This window comes from Centroberyx affinis, unplaced genomic scaffold (genome assembly GCF_046629955.1).
Source record: "Centroberyx affinis isolate AG114_WGS23_722 - 3 ecotype Tasmania unplaced genomic scaffold, CSIRO-AGI_Caff_v1 ptg000567l_1, whole genome shotgun sequence".
NCBI classification, from domain to species: Eukaryota; Metazoa; Chordata; class Actinopteri; order Beryciformes; family Berycidae; genus Centroberyx; species Centroberyx affinis.
Window position 1 is genome coordinate 150,157 of NW_027279210.1, and position 19,638 is coordinate 169,794.

General features: G+C 38.8%; 1 protein-coding gene across 1 annotated transcript in view; it reads right to left on the minus strand.

Annotated features, from left to right (window-relative positions):
* Positions 1–17,153: 17,153 nt before the first annotated feature.
* The window catches only part of pcdh1a (protocadherin 1a), a 76,153-nt gene continuing 73,668 nt past the window's right edge, over positions 17,154–19,638 (minus strand). Inside the window, exon 4 of the mRNA XM_071518339.1 lies at positions 17,154–17,524. Within this exon, the coding sequence (XP_071374440.1) occupies positions 17,154–17,524 (371 nt within the window). The remainder of the gene's footprint in view (positions 17,525–19,638) is intronic.

Below are 19,638 nucleotides of genomic sequence, written 5' to 3' on the forward strand. Positions count from 1 at the left end.
GATAAATAGGTAATGAAATCATAAATAAATTAATGTATTTTTTGAATTTTTCAAATTCAAATTATATATTGTAATTGAATACATTTTTAAAACCACAATTTAGGAATTTATTATGATGCATTTGATGAGCAAGTTGTTGTAATTTGATGTATTTTTGCCCATCTCTGTCTCTAAGAACATAGTGTCATCTAATTTACAAGGTTACAAGGCTGAGAGCTGTTCTTGCTGCCTAATCAAGCTATCAGCACACAGGCTTCCTGACACGTATAGTCCAGGTCTAAGCTTAAGGTATACTTAATCAATCTAATGCATCCTAATCATAGTTCATACAAACAAACACTTACTGTAACTATGAAGCACTAAGTAATAATTTGTTACAGACTTTTCTTAGAGTACAAAGTTGGGCAACATGCCTTATATCTTTTTCCCTGGAGATGGTAACCCTGCTCCCTCCCCATTCAATATGTAAGCCACTACTTACCTCTCTCTCCCTCATTACACTGCTCTCACTCATCCCACCACGACCCCACTCTGCTCCCATAGCTCCATTCAGTATTGTGCACAGGAGTGTCCCACTCAACCTCATTCCACAACCAGAGCTGCTGGCTGCGGTAAAAGATATAATACAAGTTTTCTATTCACTCTACCTATCCATTTACATTTTCCAGTCTCACCTGCTTAGTTACATGTAGGAGCTCACACTGTTAAAGGAAAGACAGACAGATGCACTTTTGCTCGCATGCAAGCAGAAAAGCACCTCACACACACACACACACACACACACACACACACACACACACACACATACTCACACACATGAATAACATACATACTGTATACATATGTGGGACACACATGAAAGTATATTCTGTCATCTTTTCTCCCTCTCTCACTTTGAGATGTATGACTGAAATAAGTCCAAGGCCAATTACTTAACTCAAGCAGAAAATGGTTGCTGCACAAATACAGCACACCACAGATAGACTACCAATGTCCTCGAAACCAGTCGTAAACCATTGACTACAGCACCAGAAATAAATGTCTGATCAGAGGACCAGAAGTAAACAGCTGACTACACAACTGGAAGCAAACAAGCAACTATGAGACCAGAAATAAATGATTGGCCCATGGAGCCGGAACTAAACTGTTGATCACAGGAGAGTAGATAGATGACCAATTACTAAGTGGTGAACAGGCAAAGCTCCGAGGGTTTGACATCCATGAGCTGTGCGCAGATTCCCCCTCAACAAGCCCGTGCTCTTTTCGGCTGCCGCTGAAAAGACTCGATTGCTGTGAACTTGCCGTCTAAACTGACTGTCCCTGGGGAAATGGGTCAGTCCCTCCTAAAGGTTAGAGTCTGTCACTCCGGGGGAGGGAGGTCAGCTGTTCACAGAGATTACAATCAGCCAGTGCTTAGGTAGAGAGTCTATGGAGAATCACCCACAGTGAGTGACCAATGAAAGGAGAGTGGAGAGTCAGCTGTGCTGGGTGCGATTATTGTGAGATGTATAATAGTTATAGTTAATTTATGTCACAACACTGAAATAACAGCAGCATCATGTTTCTGTCAGTGGCACAAGGTGCAGTGACTGCTCATTAATGTTATATTATGCTGTAATAAATAAGTAAATAGCATCTAAAAGGCTACTACTACTGAGTGGAGTATCTCAAGCACAGTTAGTGTTAGTGTCAGTGGTGGAAAGAGTACTAGAATGTCCTACTCAAGTAAACTATTGTTACTTTGCTGACATTTTACTCAAGTAAAAGTACTGGTGTAAAAATGTACTTAAACAAAAGTAAAAAGCAGCTCATTTAAAATGTACTCAGAGTAAAAGTTATTGAGTTACGTTTTACAAAAGAGAATGTTGTTAGATGTGATCTTTTCCATGCAATTCTAAAAAGAAGCCTTTTAATTGAAAAAAAAATAGATATTACAAAATAATGCACAAACTAAGTATAAAGCCAGATTACCCTTCTTTGCTTCTTCTCTACAATTTATCAATTAACGTTAGTCCAGTTTCTGATGCTTATGGAGAGCCGACAAAATTTTAACTCTGTGATGGATGTGACTTAAAATGTACAATACTTAAGTAAAAACATATTTATGTATAAGAAAAATTACTGAGTTTAAAAAATACTCAAAAGTACACAAAAACGCTACTCAATTACAGTAATATGAGTAAATGGAATTAGTTACTTAGTGTTAGTGTTAGTAGGTGTTGGATTATGGTTAGTAAAAATGTTCAGAATCTGTAAAATGTAGAGCCTCCTGGACATTTTGCTGGACCAAAAATATTCATTTTAGCCTACAGTTGACTTTGGCCTCATATTTGTAAAAGGCGCTTTAAAAGTTTTGAGTGGATCATGATCAGTCAGTAGTATTCAAACATGTCAGCTGTCAGATAGGAGAGCATTAATGAATGAAGTGTGCAAGTAACCCCTGGTGAAATAACGGGTTGCTAGAGCCAAATAACGTAACAATATCTCACGCAGAGAAGACATGGAGTTCTGATAATGAGCCAATCAATTATTTGGATCTGCCCGGGTGACAGATGGCTCTAACCAATCAGCGAGGTTAACTCACTGCCTGCTAAATGCCACAGGAGGTTTTCCTGTGTTCCTGTTTTCCAGAAGATTCCTCCCCCAAAACAGAGGTACCATCAGAGAAAAGAAGACTTATGAAATTAATCATAAGAGTTACAACATCACCTATCAGCAAGAAACACAACCAACTGCTCTATCACCTAGAGGCTGCCATAAAAGGATGAAGAACTGTATAAAGCAGGTGATTAGTTTCAAGTGTCAGGTGATTAGGTTGTGAACTCTGCACTCAGTGAACTAATACCAGGACTAATGGCAGGAAAGCTAATATTCCTATGAAAAACTCCCTAGCAAACTAAATCTTAACTCCTTAGTTAAATATAATGAAACACTTCAAACGTTGAAACAGTTTTCTATATCAAATAGCTAGAAGCCCTTTAGATTGCAGTCTATGAACCAGACATAATGAGACAGGTAGTGAATAGAATAACTTATAACTGAACACCACTACTGATTTAGTAGACAATAATCAATCATGGCTAGCTTTTTATTTATTGATATTGCAGTTAATTAAATGAAATACCTGTTAATTGACATGCAAGTTGATCTGCAGCTGCAATATAATGAGTGATAACTACATGTAAGTAGGGTTATTATCTGTTTAATTTCTCAGGTAAATTAGCTGCTAATTAAATTAGTTTGTAAATAAAAAGATCTACACTAAAACTAGCACTAACTATTATTTATAGAGACTGAAACTGTTGTTTGTTACTTACTCGGATTCTATGATTTACTAGCTGAAAATAAATCTGCTAATTAGGCGATACTTAATATTTTATTACAAATCACAGCCTGTAAAATATAGTAAGCCCAGACTATCTTCCTACAACAGGCTGTAATGCCTTCAGGCGATATTACAGAGAGTACAAGAAAAAATGTTCCTCACATAGCTCTTCTTTAACATTTCATTTGTTGTGGGATTTCTTTTGTTCTTACATATGATTTTGAATTAGTCATGCTTTGTTACTTGGTTGTAAAACCTGAATCCAAACGACTAAATACACTTTGATACTGTGAACTGTTTGTTTTTTTTTAGTTAGATATCAAGTGCACTCAAGGTTTCATAGACCTTCAAAATTACCTTAAGCTTCTTAGCATATTATAGGGAGCTTATTTGTTTCCTATTTATCTACTTATTTATTCAGCACTCATTGGTGCCTTGTTTGTGTCTTGTTCTTACCTTTTCTACTTCAGGATGAACATGCATATTTTATGGAATGTATTCTGCCTCTGTGTTTATTTACCCTCTGTTCCTGTGAAAAACCTATACTGGCCCTTTTATGGTTCCTTACACAACACTTTCAACAGCTCACATTACATAGAGCAATATAAGTGCTGCACATATCTCTTACAATCCACCGTCCAATCATTAAAGTTTACTTTCTTATCCATTCTCTACCTGGTTTGTATATTGGGTAACATCAGTCTCAAAAACGTTTTTTCCTGTAATTGCACTTGACAAACAACCCACTGAGTCAAGTAACCTTCTATTGACCTGTCTCTCCTCTGAGTGGTGCAGGTCTGGGTGGCGCAATTTAGTTGCCGGAGAAGCATGAGGTCCTGGCTTCGCACCCAGACGCCACAGTGTATAAATGTAATGATCAACTTCAAATTTCTTGGGAGCGGCAGGGGTGGTTAGAAAAAAACACAGAAAGTCTCAGGTTCTATCCCAGCAAGAGCCATGTGTCCTTGAGCAAGATGCTGAACTCCTTTGCTTGTATTGTAAGTCCCTCTGGATAACAGCAGCAGCTAAAAAAGACCTTAAAAAAATGTGTGCAGGCATGTGTGTTTTTGTGTGTTTGCTCAAAGTAGTCCAGCTGTGCAAGGCATGCGTCATTAATTGTTTTTAATAGTTTTCACTAATGCACATTGTGCAAAACCTTAAGGAGTTAATTAACTTTATCTTGAATCTTATCGCCGTACATGCGTGTCTGTAATAGATTTGGTTGGATTTCTAACAGTATGTCCAACTGAAACTCTGCTGGGCACTTCAGCGAAAAGAAAATCCAACCACAAACTCTGATGTCAAGAGCCTTTATCAGTTATTGCAGTCAGTACTAGATACTGTAAATGCACAGCTTAAGCCGCTAATGGAAATGAGAGTAAGAGAGGAAAGAGAAAATGCTAATGTAGTTTAGACATCTATGCTGAAGACATCTTCTGTATATGCTGAAGACGTTTTAGGAAAAAGCAAACTGTGTTAATTCCATTTGGACCTGTAGTGGTGGCTAATTAGATTACTGCTTAAGTGTCATGTTTGTCAGGTTTAGAGATGTAAATGGAAAGCATTAAATGTATCCTCTAAGGCTACATGTAAAGAGGTAGTAAGTGAGCTCTCTCCCTGGCTAGCAGAGAGCTCATGTAAGTGTTGAACAGAATTTGTGGCTGATTTAATCCAATACAGATCGCTACTGGCCCACATGCCTTTGAGTACGTGGGTGGTTTGCATTAAAGTAACTGAATATTTGGTGCCACAATGAGCTCTGCAAGTATTTGGACAGTGAAATACTGTTTGATGCTTTGGCTCCATTCTCTTTCTACTTTGAATGTATAACGATACAATGCTAATGAGGTTAGTTGGTTTTAATTTGAGGGTATCTTTAGAATAGGATTAATATTATATTCAATGAAGCACTAGGTTTTGTTTTTTTTAATTGTGTTACTGTTAGATCCATTATGTGCACATGGTGCCAGGAGACACAAGTCTAAGTACCTCTGCATGAATAAGGGGGTTGTGTGGCTCCAGAAACCATGGAGAGAGGCCAGCAGCAGTGAAGCAGAGCTCACCTGTTCAGCCCACAGCCAGCTCCACTCTGCTCCGCTCTACCCTGCCAAGCTACACCACAACCAGCTGGTGGCAATCTTCAATTACAACACCTGATCCGCATTAACTCATCAGCCCCAACCCTTAAAGCCAGCAGGTGCAGGAGGGAGAGGAACAGAGCTCACTGGTACCTGTGGGCAGGGCTTGGCTTATGCTTTTCTGTCTGGGCTGACAGAGACTTTGGAGCTGGCAGTTGGGAGGTGGGGGGGCCAAGGAAGCTGTAAGGAAAGGAGGACACCTGGCAATCAAGTTTCCTATATAAGAGTGGTTAATTAATTAATGATTTGAAGTTCCTCTTCCTGTGAATAAGGGAGATTTCTGCTGAACTCTGGAGCCATGTGTGGCCCCACTGGTCCAGGACTGAATCCGGCCAGAGCCTTCACTCTTGTGCCTCCCCTAATCTGTCTCCTGCTCTACTTTCCGACAGTCTAAGTAAATAAAAAAAGTGCCAATTGAATGGACTACTCACTCTAAAGAAAAACCAAGCAAACAAAGAAAAACTCCTAAAAGTCTTGGTTATCAGCCCAGCTTTGAACAATTGTGCATGCACAGTACTCCAATTTCAGAATGCACTGTTACAACTGTTGAGGTAATAACTTGCCATTAACGTAATAAACCATTCACATGATAACTATTTGCAGCTAATGGTGTAATAATCCTGTTAACGTAATCAATTTCCCATTCATGTAATAGAAGTTACCTACCATCAAGCAACTTTTATTCTATCAGTGTAACAATTATTACATTACTGAGTTTTATTACCTTAGGAGGTTGAAAATTTCAGTTTCAACATGTTACAACTGAACTGATAATGTAATGACACAAAAAATCCATTACACAGCTGTCATCCATTCAAACATTTGGTTCTTAATTAAGATTCTGTTAAAACGGATGAATATGTATGGAAGAGGTCTTTGGTGATCTTTGTAAATAGCTTACATTGCCAATCAGAGGGCTTTAGCATTACAGTCAAGCATTTGGTTATTATATTAATGGGACAAAGTTATTACATTAATGGTGGTTAACTTTTATTGCATTAACAGGAAATATATTATGCTAACAGGATTATTACACCATTTGCTGCAAATTGTTATTACGTTAATGGTTTATTGCGTTAATGGGAGGTTATTACATTAAGTTTATTCTTAGAGTTACTTAAGTATTAATGGGATTTTGTTTAGAGACAAATATCAAGTTGTACACTTTTCTGTAGGAGCAAGAGGTTTATCAGACCCTTTTTGTTGTCCCAACCTGATATTGTATACCACCTTGAAGTAATTTAGCAATGCACAGAAATCCATAGAAATTGATTGGCTGGGAAAAAAATAAGATATAGGTTTCACATGTCTAGAAGCAATTAAAGATTTTTACAACTCTTAAACATAATCTTAATATGACATGGTGGGACTATGTTCAAAAAGGGCTTCAGTTATTTGATACTGATATGCCTAAAAATACCCTCAAATAAATTAAACTGTCTGCGCTTTAACCTCATAGTCATGGTGTCATTTCATGTTAAAACTAATGATCGCAAGGACTAAAAGTCAATCTCACTCAGTGGAGAGGTATCATAACTTAGAGCCCCAATCTTTGGTTGCAGTATACTCATCTGTTGAAGAAATGTTGAAACACTGTCAACCACCGGCTGTGTTTACACAATGATTTATTAGATTGAAGATATTCACACTGAAATTTATTTTCTGATCTTTTCCACGAGTAACTGACAGACGGCTAAATATGAGTTATACGTGTGTGGACTGTAAAAAGGCTTGTTTACATTTGGAAGTAAAAATCCTTTTGAGTTATGATGGGTTATGAAGGTTCATCTAGATGTCAAACTCTTGAATAATTGCTGATTGTGTCTTCAAGATACGTGTTGTGTTCTGTGTTTACGCAAATAATCATGATATTGTGAAACTTCATGGTTGACTGCAATGTTTAGGATTGCATGCACTTTAAATTGCTCCGATATCAGCAATTACGTTTGACATGGGTCGGTTTGAGGGCTTGTCGCTCTATTATAAAAGGTCTGTCAATGCAGATGGATAGCTTGTAGGTAATTCAGTAATGATTGAGAGCGTGAGCTCAGGTGGGAGGTAATAGAGTGTTAAATGAGTAATGCAAAGCTTCACAGACACAACTGAGGAGGGAGCGGTTGCACTAACTGCTTCCCTCTATTTTTAGTGTGTGTGTGTGTGTGTGTGTGTGTGTGTGTTTGTTTAGGTGCGTGGGACTGAGAGAGAGCAACTGACAGATAGAAAAAGATTAAATTAAGGATGATGTTGTACATGAAACGTACCACACAGTCTTTTCAAGTGTAGTTATCGACTTAAAGCAAATGTCCTGTAATGATGATTCACTTAAAATTGCTTCATCAATTTTAATGCAGCAAAAACATCCTCAGTGTATCAAAGTCAAATGCTGAGCAGTAATGCTTATTGCTGGGTATGATGGAACATAAAGGCTTGTAATCCACATTCATTCCTTCCTGCTGTGTTTGTGTTATCAATAATATATGTTGAAATAGGCGTGAATGGACAAGAAAAACTGAAATGCTATGTGATTATTCCTCTAAAATATATTGGAACAATTGAAATAGTAGGATACATACAGTGTAAGGATAGATTTGGATTGATCAGCGATGCATTTTCTTCCTCTGGTGAACTGTATGTGCTGATGTTCTGAACATTTTTTTGCTTAATTGAGCACAAAGCATCGCAGGAACGCAGCAACAGAAACACTGAAATGACACCTGATCCATGTTGCATTTGTATTCATGGTTCTAACAAAACATGGGTTTTGATGACGTTCATATATAGTTCAGCCTTTTAGATGCATAGCTCTCGGGTACACGGTTTATTATATAGAGAGCAGATATAGCTTGAAGTAACATTGCTATTTGACAGTATTTAATTGGAGACTGCATTTCAAGACAGCCAGCCCTGCCGCTGGTTTTATTCTAATTGCCAGCAGCAACGCACTTAATGAAGCGAGTGGTGAAGAGTGTGGGTAAAAGAGTGAGAGTGACCAGGTTTCCAAGGCAACAGCAGCAGTAGCCGAGTAGTGTTTTCATCTTGAGGAAAAGGCTACAGGAGAGCAGTGTTTCCCTGCAGTGCCTCCTGCAGCTCTATAAAGAACATATATACGCTAATAGATATGTTCATATAAATGTCGCAGAGTTGAGAAATACATGCAAACCTGTGAAGCAAGGTTTCCACCTTCCACCAGCTGAGCACTATTTTCTCCAAATCTCAGCATTAGAGTTGTATAGGCCACTTCTGAAGTCGTGCACCTGCTGAAAAGTGACTCTGCAGGCAGAGGGCTTTGAGGCTTTATTGCTTTCATAAGGTTTAAAGACGCAGAAATACATTAATGTTTTTTTTTTATATATATATTTGAAGTTATAGGTTTAGGGTTAGTTATTCTTTGCCCTGCTTGTCTCACAGGTATAGTATCAATGCAATTTCCTTGGCATCCAGAAGGTGTCAGTTTGTACTGTTTCAACCACAGTACAAACTGTAGGTCTACAGTAGATTATTAACACCACTGCAGGTAGTATTATCTTATTAGATTTACTGAAATGGCCTCAGATTGATGAACACTCTTAATTTTTACTTTACAACCAACTCACATGTTACAGCAGTGAAGACAGCTAGCCACACTGTAAAAAAAAAAGAGTATCACGATCTGCCAAACTGAATTATAAGTCAGGCTGTTCATGAGATATGTATTGAGTTATTGACTCGATTTAACGTCTTCTTCAATTTATCACCTTCCTGGTCTCATCTTTATTGTGTTGTCAATTACCACATGGTCTCAGGTCTCTCTCCCCCAACACTAAGTGACTCCCCTGAATAGCAATGTGAACACTTCCGTGAGTCCAAAAGCAGATAATAACCATAATACTGAGACAGCACATCCCTCAAGTGAGAGGGTCTCCTGCAGAAAGTAGACACATTAATAATTGATAGATAGACAGCCAGCACTACAGTGCAATTCTGAAAAGCCCTGTGTCTGCCCTTACACAGGAGAAATTTCCAGCAGCAAATAGGTCTTGAAGGTGCCAGTTATGTCATCTTTCACCACAACAGTGGAGTGAAATGCCTTACCAGTCAAATAGACTAATAAATTAGAAAGTACAGCCCCTTACCCATTGTAAAATCCATTGGAGAGGACAAATGTTATAATGCAGGAGTAACAATCTAAACAGTGTTATTAGGAATACAAAATAACTTTTAATGGGGGAAAAGGCTACATTATAATTGAGAAGTTTGCCTCTGCCAAAAGCTACAAAAAATGGTCATCAGATTGCCATTGCTGGAACTTTGCCTGCACTCATCAGTATGCTACACTGCTACTTTTGACTTTTGTAAGCCTCCATACTGGTACTTGCTATTCCAACTCTGGATACATCTAGGTTTGTAGAATGTTTTGGATAGCAGACTACATTATCCAGAGTCCACCAGTCACTGTGCTGTTCATAGAAAAAATGAAGCTTTTGATACTGTATCCTATGTGTCACATAAAACAAGACTTTTCTTTACCCTGACAGCAACATATGTATGTATTACAGCTAACTGGCTGTCCCATGTCCAACCAATAATGTTGGCTTGCTCTGTCATTCCCTAGTAAGTTTAGCATTACCTAACTTAAATAAAATATAGGCATGGCCCAAAAATTGTGTGAAAAGACAGAAGTCAGAGTCACAGTATGGTACATGCAAATGATATATCTGCTTCTGCGTCCCCACAATTTGTCTAATTATATAACTTTACAAGTTATTGAAATGGCAAGCGTTCCTGTTGGTATTTAATCACCAGCATGTCTTCACTTTATTCCGTATAACCAATGGCACATTTAAATAAGGGGCGGGGGGGGGGGGGGGGGTTCAAGATCAGGGAGATAAACCACACCACTGTTACATTATGGCCTTTTCATGAGATTTATGACAGCAAATTATGATACTTTGCCTATTATTAAATAGCCTTGTGAAATGTATTAAAGGTTATATAGCCTTAGACTTGTTTTAGAGTGATTTCTCTTTTCTTTTCCTTTTATATTTTCACATTTAAATTAAGCCTATAACTTTGACACTGTGACAGCAAATATTGTGACAGCAAATATTGTGACAGCTTACACAATTAGCCAACATTGTGACATTTACATCCTGACAGCTAATATTAAATATGAAGGCCACCTTGCACTTTGTTGACAACTATTTTTAGACTAAGACCAAGCCACTCTACTGTATTCCATTGTGACTTTAACAAAGATGTGAATTCATGGCAGCAAATACTTGACATGCAAGCTGCCTTGCCTCTTCTTGTATAGCCTTTTAGGACTCCTAAAAATATTCTGCATACTATTTGATGGATATGTTGTTTCAGTTCTACTGGACTATATTTTGCACTTACAAATGCCTGGGCCAAAAGTTGGAACTGAATGTGATCTACTGTAGTGCATTTTAGAATACACTGATTTCTATATTTTTAGAATGTAATGTAATAGTATGTAGAACAATGAACAAATGATCTTCGAGACCTTCAAGGTCCAGCTAACCATGTTGAGCCCTGTGATGCAATATGTGTCACTTTCTGCAAGCATTTCTTCAAGTAATGCTTCAAGGTTCAAGGTCTGGATAGTTATGTGAAACAACATGTGTACAGTAGGTGTCTTTGTTGACTTCACAGTCCTAGAAATCCTTACATAGGAAAGCCATACATTGACTAAAATCTTAACCATAATGCTCACTGGTATCAGTGAGGACTATGAGCCCAATGAGTGTAGGTTTCCAGGCTTATACAGGGGGAATGGCTGCCTTTATGTAGCTCCAGAAGAGTTAATACATACTATTGGCCAGTGCAATTGCTCAGCAGTCTCAGGACACCTATAGCATCTCTTTGCTCTCTGAGGTTTGAAACAGTCAGCCCATTTACGAGTAAATATCATTTGAAGTACAGTAGAGCAGACCACTGCTGCAGGACTGTGACAGGCAATTTCCAAAGGCTGAGTGCTGGAAATCCTTAGCACTGACCTGAAGTTTGGCCTAAACTGTTATTTGAATTCCCTGTCTTTTTGCAGCTTTTGGCTGAGGTAAACTTCTCACTTAACATAATCTTTTGCCATTAGTTAGGAGTGTCTACCCCTTGAATTTTTGCACATCTTGTGTTAAAAATTACCTTTTTGAAATGTATTCCTCGCCTGCCATTATTTATAAAGATGCAGAGGATTCAGTTTTCAGTGAGTGCCTATTTTTTCCCCCCAAATTGACTTAAATGATAAAATTAGACAAGAAGGTGCAACCACTGTGTTTTGGGTGGGTTCTCTCACTAAAAATCTACCTTATGTTACTTTTTCATATAGTGACACAAGGGATTACCTTTGCTGAAACTCTAGAAATTGGTTTCAAATGACATCCAGAAATAAACCACCATTTCCATATACTGGCCAAGATTATTTTGAAATAAAATGCAGCCTACACCCTAAACGTCACAAGATACACAAGACACCTGATATCATATTTGTTAGCAAGAAGGGCAGAATTAGAATGATATCGGAAATATTGATCAAAACCATTAGCGACAATCTAAAGATGAAGTCTTCATAACATGATATTAAATGTTGTCAGTGAAGCAGTTGAGCCCAAAATGAAACCCAAATCCCAATAAAGCCCAAAATGAAATAATTTAATGCTTATGCAAATTACATTTTCATCAGCAGTTGATTTTTACATCACAAACATTTCTAGAATATCCTTTTTAGATATCTGCCAACATTGTGTGCAGAAAATAAGCGAGAATTTCCATTTGAGTCATTTGTCCTTTTTCTAACCTGTGGAAAATGATCCGATTAAAAGTGAACTAACATACACTTTTATATTTTGTTTGCCTTATGGATTTTGTTGTTATTGTACCATTCTCCACATTTTTGAGTTTTGATGTCATTTTTGTCATCTCGATTTTTTTGCTCTTACTCTTTCTGGGTGAGATATTTTCATAAGCCCCACAGGGTTTTGTTTTGGGTTTTTTATTTTATTTTGCATCATCCACAGTTTGTATGTCTGTTTTTCTCTCTTTTCCCAGGGTTTTTAGCATTTGTGCAAATAAACTGAACCTCCTCAAAAAATAAAATATACCTGTCTATAAATAGTGAGATGCATTCATACATTTTATATTCTATTTTACATTTAAGGCCTTTAGCTTACACTCTTTTTGAGTGAATTCAAATGAGTGCAGAAAAAGCAGAAAAAATGTAAATTCCTTGATCACCAAAACTGCTAGCAACCAAGGATAAAGATAGCCAGGGACAGAGCCATTAGTGCCCTAAGAGTATTTCTGTGACCACAATATGTGAGAGAATTGAATACAAATAAAAGAGACTGACTGCCTGGTCTTGAAAATTGTTTGTGAAACAGGTCTGCAATTGCCTTCTCACTCATGTTACATTACCTTTGCTCACATAGTTAAATAATGTGATATCTATGGAACTATAATTAAAAGTCAGCTTAGTTAATTGGTAGCATGTACACCCAGACATGGGAACAGCTCTCTTTCATTGAAAGCTTTCAACTGTAGGTCGCTCTCAATTCGCTCCTGATAGAAATGGTTTAATTGACATTCCCTCTGTCACAATTATGTCAAAAATAAGTCACACTGCTATCTCGTAAGCCTCAATGCTATGTGGACCTATGTAGAGTACAGGCAACTGATGAATGCTGTGAAGAAGTATTCTGAACTGTGGTAAGGCTGCATGGTGGAGACTATTCACCTCTGGCACATTTTTTTTTTTCTCTACCAAGAGTTTCACCAGTTAACAGGTTCTGGGACTCCGCCACTTCAAGCTCCTTGAATGTGTCCCTCTCAATATTCAGGGGCTTCCTGACTTAGAAATGAAGCACTGATCCCCACATGACAAGAATACTAGTATGTCTTAATGAGCCCGGGCCCCAGGGTGAGACAAATTTTACACAATTTAGGTTCAAGGCTGCAAAACCCCTTATAAAAATTTAAGAACCGCTAAAAAAAAAAAAAAAAAAAAAAAAAACCTTGTACAACACTCTAAAAAAAAGGAAAAAAGAAAGGAAAAAAAACACTGACGGCATTCATTTTTTTCCCTGCAGTGATTTTTATTACAAAGTTCATGAGGACTTACAGTATTACAAGAGAATTTGTCAACATGCGAAAACAGAACAAAGCAGAACACAGGAATTTAACAAACTGGTAAGATAAGACGATCCACTGTTCACGATAAACATAAAAACTGATTAAGTCCTCAGGAGGTGGGAGTCGGTGAATGACTACAGTGCAGGCATAGAACGGCCACATTCACACTGACTCAGCAAAGGTCAATCCAACCAAGGCAAGATGTGCACATCTCAAGAAAACATGTTACAATTTTTATATGCCATCGGCTTTTGTCAGAACTTTTAGAAAGCTTCACTTGTATGTACATAAAACTGTACAAAAACATGGCATCACAAGCATTTTGTCCTATATAAATATACCAACAATTAGGATAACAACTAGGTTCTCTCCTGCAAAGACATATTTTCAAGGCAATCGTCTTTGTTCTAGATGAACTGTGAAAAAGATGAAATGTTCAGTTAATTTCAGTTCGTTTGGGAGAGGGCTGTGGAACAGGAACCAGCACTAACATCTCAGAGAAAAAAACAGTAAACAGTTTCTACCAATTATCTTTGGAATTCATGCTAAACTCATCGCCTGCTTGACAGCAGACACGGGGGTTGTGGAAATCTATGTACACTACACCATCAAGAGATATATATTTTTTTTCACAACCAGTTTGCTAAGAGTCTTTGATTGGTAAGAAAAATCCTTTGCCAATTTCGGTACTGTACTTTGTCCATCTGTCCACAGAAATGATCACCATACAATACACACTACAGAGAGGCAAAAGATACTCAAGTGAATTCAACATGAAATCAATGCTAAAATACAAATTAAACATTATTTGACATACTGTTGAGTGTATTTAGGTGCTTCATGATGTCCTCTTACTTTGATCAAGGAGGACCACGCTGTGTTTGAGAGAGAAGTAAACACAGTTAATTCAGCATGAGTTCAAAAGAAAGGTCAAACCCCGTGATACGTTGTTCCAGGGGTGAAAAGCAGGTCATATCGGCTGGAGTAAAAGAGTCCGGCTCACTGAGACGGGGAAAATAGGCCCAGGGTGAGGGTTTATGTTTTACAGGGACTCAAACCAAACTCTTTCCGTTCCATTCAGAGTAACAACCAGCGTTTATGACTTATCAGCTCAGAGTTACCCCATTCAACTGACGTATTGGGAATCAAAGAAAATTTGAAGATGCGTTCCAGATTCACTAAAGAGGAACGAACATTTCTAGGCTGGTAAGATTTTACCCCAGAGATTAATCTTGATACAAAGCGGTCAGAATGAGTGAATCTGAATTGGAGTCAAAGCTGCTAAAAAGATAAAGTTGTGATAGAGGCTATGTGACGTTGGCGTTATCACTCATCATTGCTATCTTTCACACTTGTCATTAATTCCAGGTCAATGATCTTACCCGCTGCTTGCAGTTTGTGAAGCTGCTATCTGCAGCACTGAGAGGGGGAGCTTGGGGGGCCATGGGGGCTTAATCACAGTGTATCATGACTGTTGTCTGAATTTTATTTCAGTCGCTAAATGGCTTTGGAAACGGCATAATGTGCTTTTTTCCCCTCAAGGCAGGATAATCGCCCACCTTATTTAATCATGGCCATGTCCAGTAATTTCCATATGTTTTCAGCTTAATTATTCTAAACGCAGCGTTCAATGGCAGCATGATGAGGTAAGTGCTGATAAAAATACCCCTTTTAACTGATTGTAGCTCTGCGGGTGGATTTGCATTATCTGGCGGGTGTGTTGTCCTGAGGGTGTGCTCACACATGCCCTAGCTCAGGACTCATTACTCACCCTAATTAGGAAATGTCCATTCCAGGCTCTTCCACCCTTACTCAGAGCCACTATCTTACTATGGAAATACTCTGCAGAGGTCAAAAAAGAGAGGTGAAAGGTATCCACAAATCTAATCAAATCAATGTTCAAATCAAAGACACTGGCTAGTTCTACGACGCTGTGAGGCAGGCTGGTGTAGTCATCATTAACATCCAATTACTGACTAATAGATAGTGTCCTTCAGATATATCCTTCAGAATCACTTGAAAATCTTTGTAAAGATAGATAAAGCCCACGGGCATGCCCTATTTTTTTATTCTCTGTTCAATAGCGAAAGGAGGAAAACTGCTTAACAAGGTGATAAAGCATGTTGTCCTCAATACAAGCAAAATCAGAACTGACAGGTGGGATGGTAAATTGAACCCGACTCCTAGTACCTAACTCTTATTATTTTACATGTTCTATCTCAATATTTGTCTACAATTGCAGATATGATCTGCACCTCTTAAGATTTAAATATTTAGCAAGAAAAGGATCCTTTAGAAACAAAGAAGTTGGTCTGAATGTGGAGCACTTATCTAGCTTACATCAGCATGATATGTAACTTCCGAAAGTACTCTGTATCACTCCAGTGGCTCTCAGGACTCGAGTGCCCTGTTCTGAACGCTCATGTAAATACCTCCTTATGCATTCATAAGATCTATTGAAATTCATATGGATCGTGAGGGGAAAACGCTATGAGCTGAGAAGTAAGGGTTATAATGGATTGTGACCTCGGTGCAGGGTGTAACTGAGTTACAGGTGGAGCGGGTCTGATTGTCACGATACAGAAGAGCTTTTAAAACTGCAGCAGCAGTACGATTTCATCAACAGAGCGGTCACAAGGTCTCACTCTGAGATGCCAATCAGAATGTATCTTGTAACTACTTTGGGGTTAGTCAGTGTGACTCCGGGGTACTGTGGCCAAGTCGAGCGTTTTCATGATGAACGATAGGTCACAGTGCTGAGAGTCAGTGGAACATAATGTCAGTTTAAATGTTGCCACACAGCGTTCTCCACCAGTGGCACAGCTCTACAGGGAGCAGAGGGAAAGGCCATTCAACTATGATTGGGGGTCAAAGGTGTGTGTGTGTGATTGTGTGGAGTGTAGACGAATGCCTTCCACAATATCTAGCTCCACTTCTGGAGATGGTTTCAATCAAGTTTAAACAGCAGCAGCAAAGAAAAGCTCAAATATGCTAAAATTCTGAGGCAATTTTTTTATCAGCTTATGCCAGACAAAAATATATGTAGAACACACCATTCAAATGTATTTACAGCACTGTACATTAAGATAGACCATTCTATTTGATTTTTAATCAAATAGTGTTATGCCTGTTCGTCGGGCTTAACTGGCGGTCTATTGAATTATATCTAATAATGGCACAAGAGCACTGATCACAACTTTCAAATTCAAGAGATCGCTTCACAGACTGGGACTTGGCTAACTACAAAAATCAGTGTACTACTAAAGTAGTAATTACCATCTGTATTTCCTTTTGATCTGTTTGTATAATATTCTTCAAGATTTTGTATAAATAAAGGAGTACATCAACTAATTGGTGGAATTCATAATAAATAAGCTAATAAATAAACGGAATAATTTAATGAAGAAATGAAGAAAAACAAGTGTTCATGCCAGTGATCAAATGAGTCACAGCCTATTGTTACCTACAAAAAGGGCATTGGCTTCAATATATGGACAGCCTGGTTCGTCTTCTGAAGTGTGTGTGTCTTTTCCTCCATATGTGCACCAATCAGATGAGCGTGTTCCTCACAGGTAAATTTCTCTTTTTGGAGTGTGGGCAGAAGGGGAGGTGGGTGGGAACTCGGAGGCTACACTCAGGGGCATCTCCTCTAGGGGGCAGTCCTGACTGGGGTCGTGACCACTGTTGGAATAGGCACTGCGGGAGGGTGGAAGGCGCGACCGGTGCTCCTCCCCACCCAGCCTGGCGCTCCCGTTGGCCAGACGTCCCAGGCTCCCTCTCTCCTGGTAAGGCACGAAGGTCGAGAGTTTGGGGGGGTTCCTGGTCTTGCGTACGGGCGAAGGATGCCCGGGCATCCAGCAGGCGTCCGAGTGGCCCAATTCACTGCACTCCGGTGTACAGTTTCCGGTCATTGCCACATCAGGGAGGGAACGGATATCTATGGGCAGAAGAGAGAAGAGAACGGCACTCATCAGACAGCTTCATAGTGATAAACATCACAATGGAATTCATACGGAGACATTTTTTATGTATGAAAAGCCGTTTGTGAAAGGAAATGGTGTCATCTGAAACACCCCATGAAAATCTTCCCCCTCTTCTTGAGGTCTTTGCAGCTGTTGCTAAGCAGTCAGCAGCAGTTGCTATGTAGCAGTTGCTATGCACTGTGTAATGAGAGCTACAGTGTGTGTAGTCCACTAGTTGATGTGATACATTCAGGGGCTAGAGTGTTTTGCTGTATTTTGCCATCACTGCCAAGTACTTGGTAAAGATTACGGCAGTTTGTCTGGCATGTTTGAGATATGTTACCCTGTTGTTAACATGCTCACTGCAGTGTAGTGATTTCTTCCTATTATATGTGACTTCTGTATGTGTGTAGTCGCTGTAAATGGTGCTCCAAATACATGTCAGCATAAAAAAAAAAACACAGACAAACAAGCAAGCATGACTACAAGCACCCACACACATAAAATGTTTGGTTACAAAGGGAACCATGGATCCCTGGGGCAAAACCATTGTTGTATGAGTTATTGATTGACAGTGCTGAAATGAGCTCCATGCCCCTGATTATTATCCATTTTTCATTCAACTGTTCCTAATTAAATAAATAGGCCCACGACCCAGTGACCTCATTTTTATGTACAAGCTGATAGCTCCAAAATGAGGGTGGTTAATTTATACAGCTACCACAAAAGAGTATCGCACAAATAGAGCAGCTTTATGAAACACCACAAATACGGTGCGGTTTCCCAAAAGTAAAGCTGCACAGCAGAACCCATACATGTGTTCACCAGAAATGTACAGATGGCAGCCAATAGACCTGCTGAGCAGCCCACCTGTTGAGAAGCTGAACATACAGCCAGAATTAAATGGAAATACCATTCAATATCATCTTCGTTATCCCTTTAGACTAGGACAGTCAAATCAATATTTGTGAACATGAACAGCTCCCTCTCCAAGCCAGAAAGCAGACAACTAAGATTTGAACCCGTGATATCATCCAAATGTTAAATACCAAGTGCTATAATGACTGCAGTGGTATAACGTCAAGATGATGTACACGCCATGGAAGAGCATGTCCATCGCAGATGCCCTGTCTTGTTTTGTGGCTATAGGACAGTGTGCCGAAGACAGTGTAAATTTATTCGCAGAGAAAGTGGCGTACTTAATCAATACTACACAGTAGAGAGATGTTACTGCATTTGAATGATGCAACCACGAGAGATGACGTACTAGAGGCAATAGTGAGAGTTCACAGCTAATAGAGAAAATGCCAGCTTGACAGTAAGCCTTTGAGACAAACCATCAGTATTGTACTCATGACCAGTGGCAAGATAATTATCCCACAAAATGTCAGACCCCTGATGCTGGAAAAACTGCATCTGGCCCACCAAGGCATCAATCAATCAAAAGCCCAAGTGAGAAAGCTCATTTATTGGCCAGGTTTTAAGATTTAACTGCTCATTAACATTTAATGGAATGTGATTATTTTCATTTCATGTCCCTTTTTATTTTTATGTCTAAAATTGCTATTTTCAATGGGTAATCCATACGCTTTTGTGCCATTGTTTATTAAAATAATTATTATTGGACAAAGGACAATGCATAGCCTGATCTATTGTTGCAGTTAATCTCGCTTTGCCTGTAATCCTGAATAGCAAAATGTTTAGGCTATTTAATACATTTAATTCACAATTGAGCAATGTCCTGCCTTATTCATGCTTAATTATGTCATTATGCCTAAGTGGCAAATTCTTCTCTGTCTGTTTACTAGGCCGAATTGAATTTGGTATTATTACAAAAATGTCAATGAACTGAGATTCATTTCAAATAAAATACACTTTTATGCCTGATTAAGAGGGGACGAAAAAACTGTGAATTTAGAGCATAAAGAGAAGATAGGCAACAGAGAGAAGCGTGTGCACTGCCTCATGCATGATGAGTGGAGTTTAATTTTCTCAGCTCCACTAAGAGATTGGTCACTATGCAACACAGCGGTGAAATGGACCTCTCGCTATCGAAGGTGCTCATGGGAAGAGAGTTGGGGAGACTGTT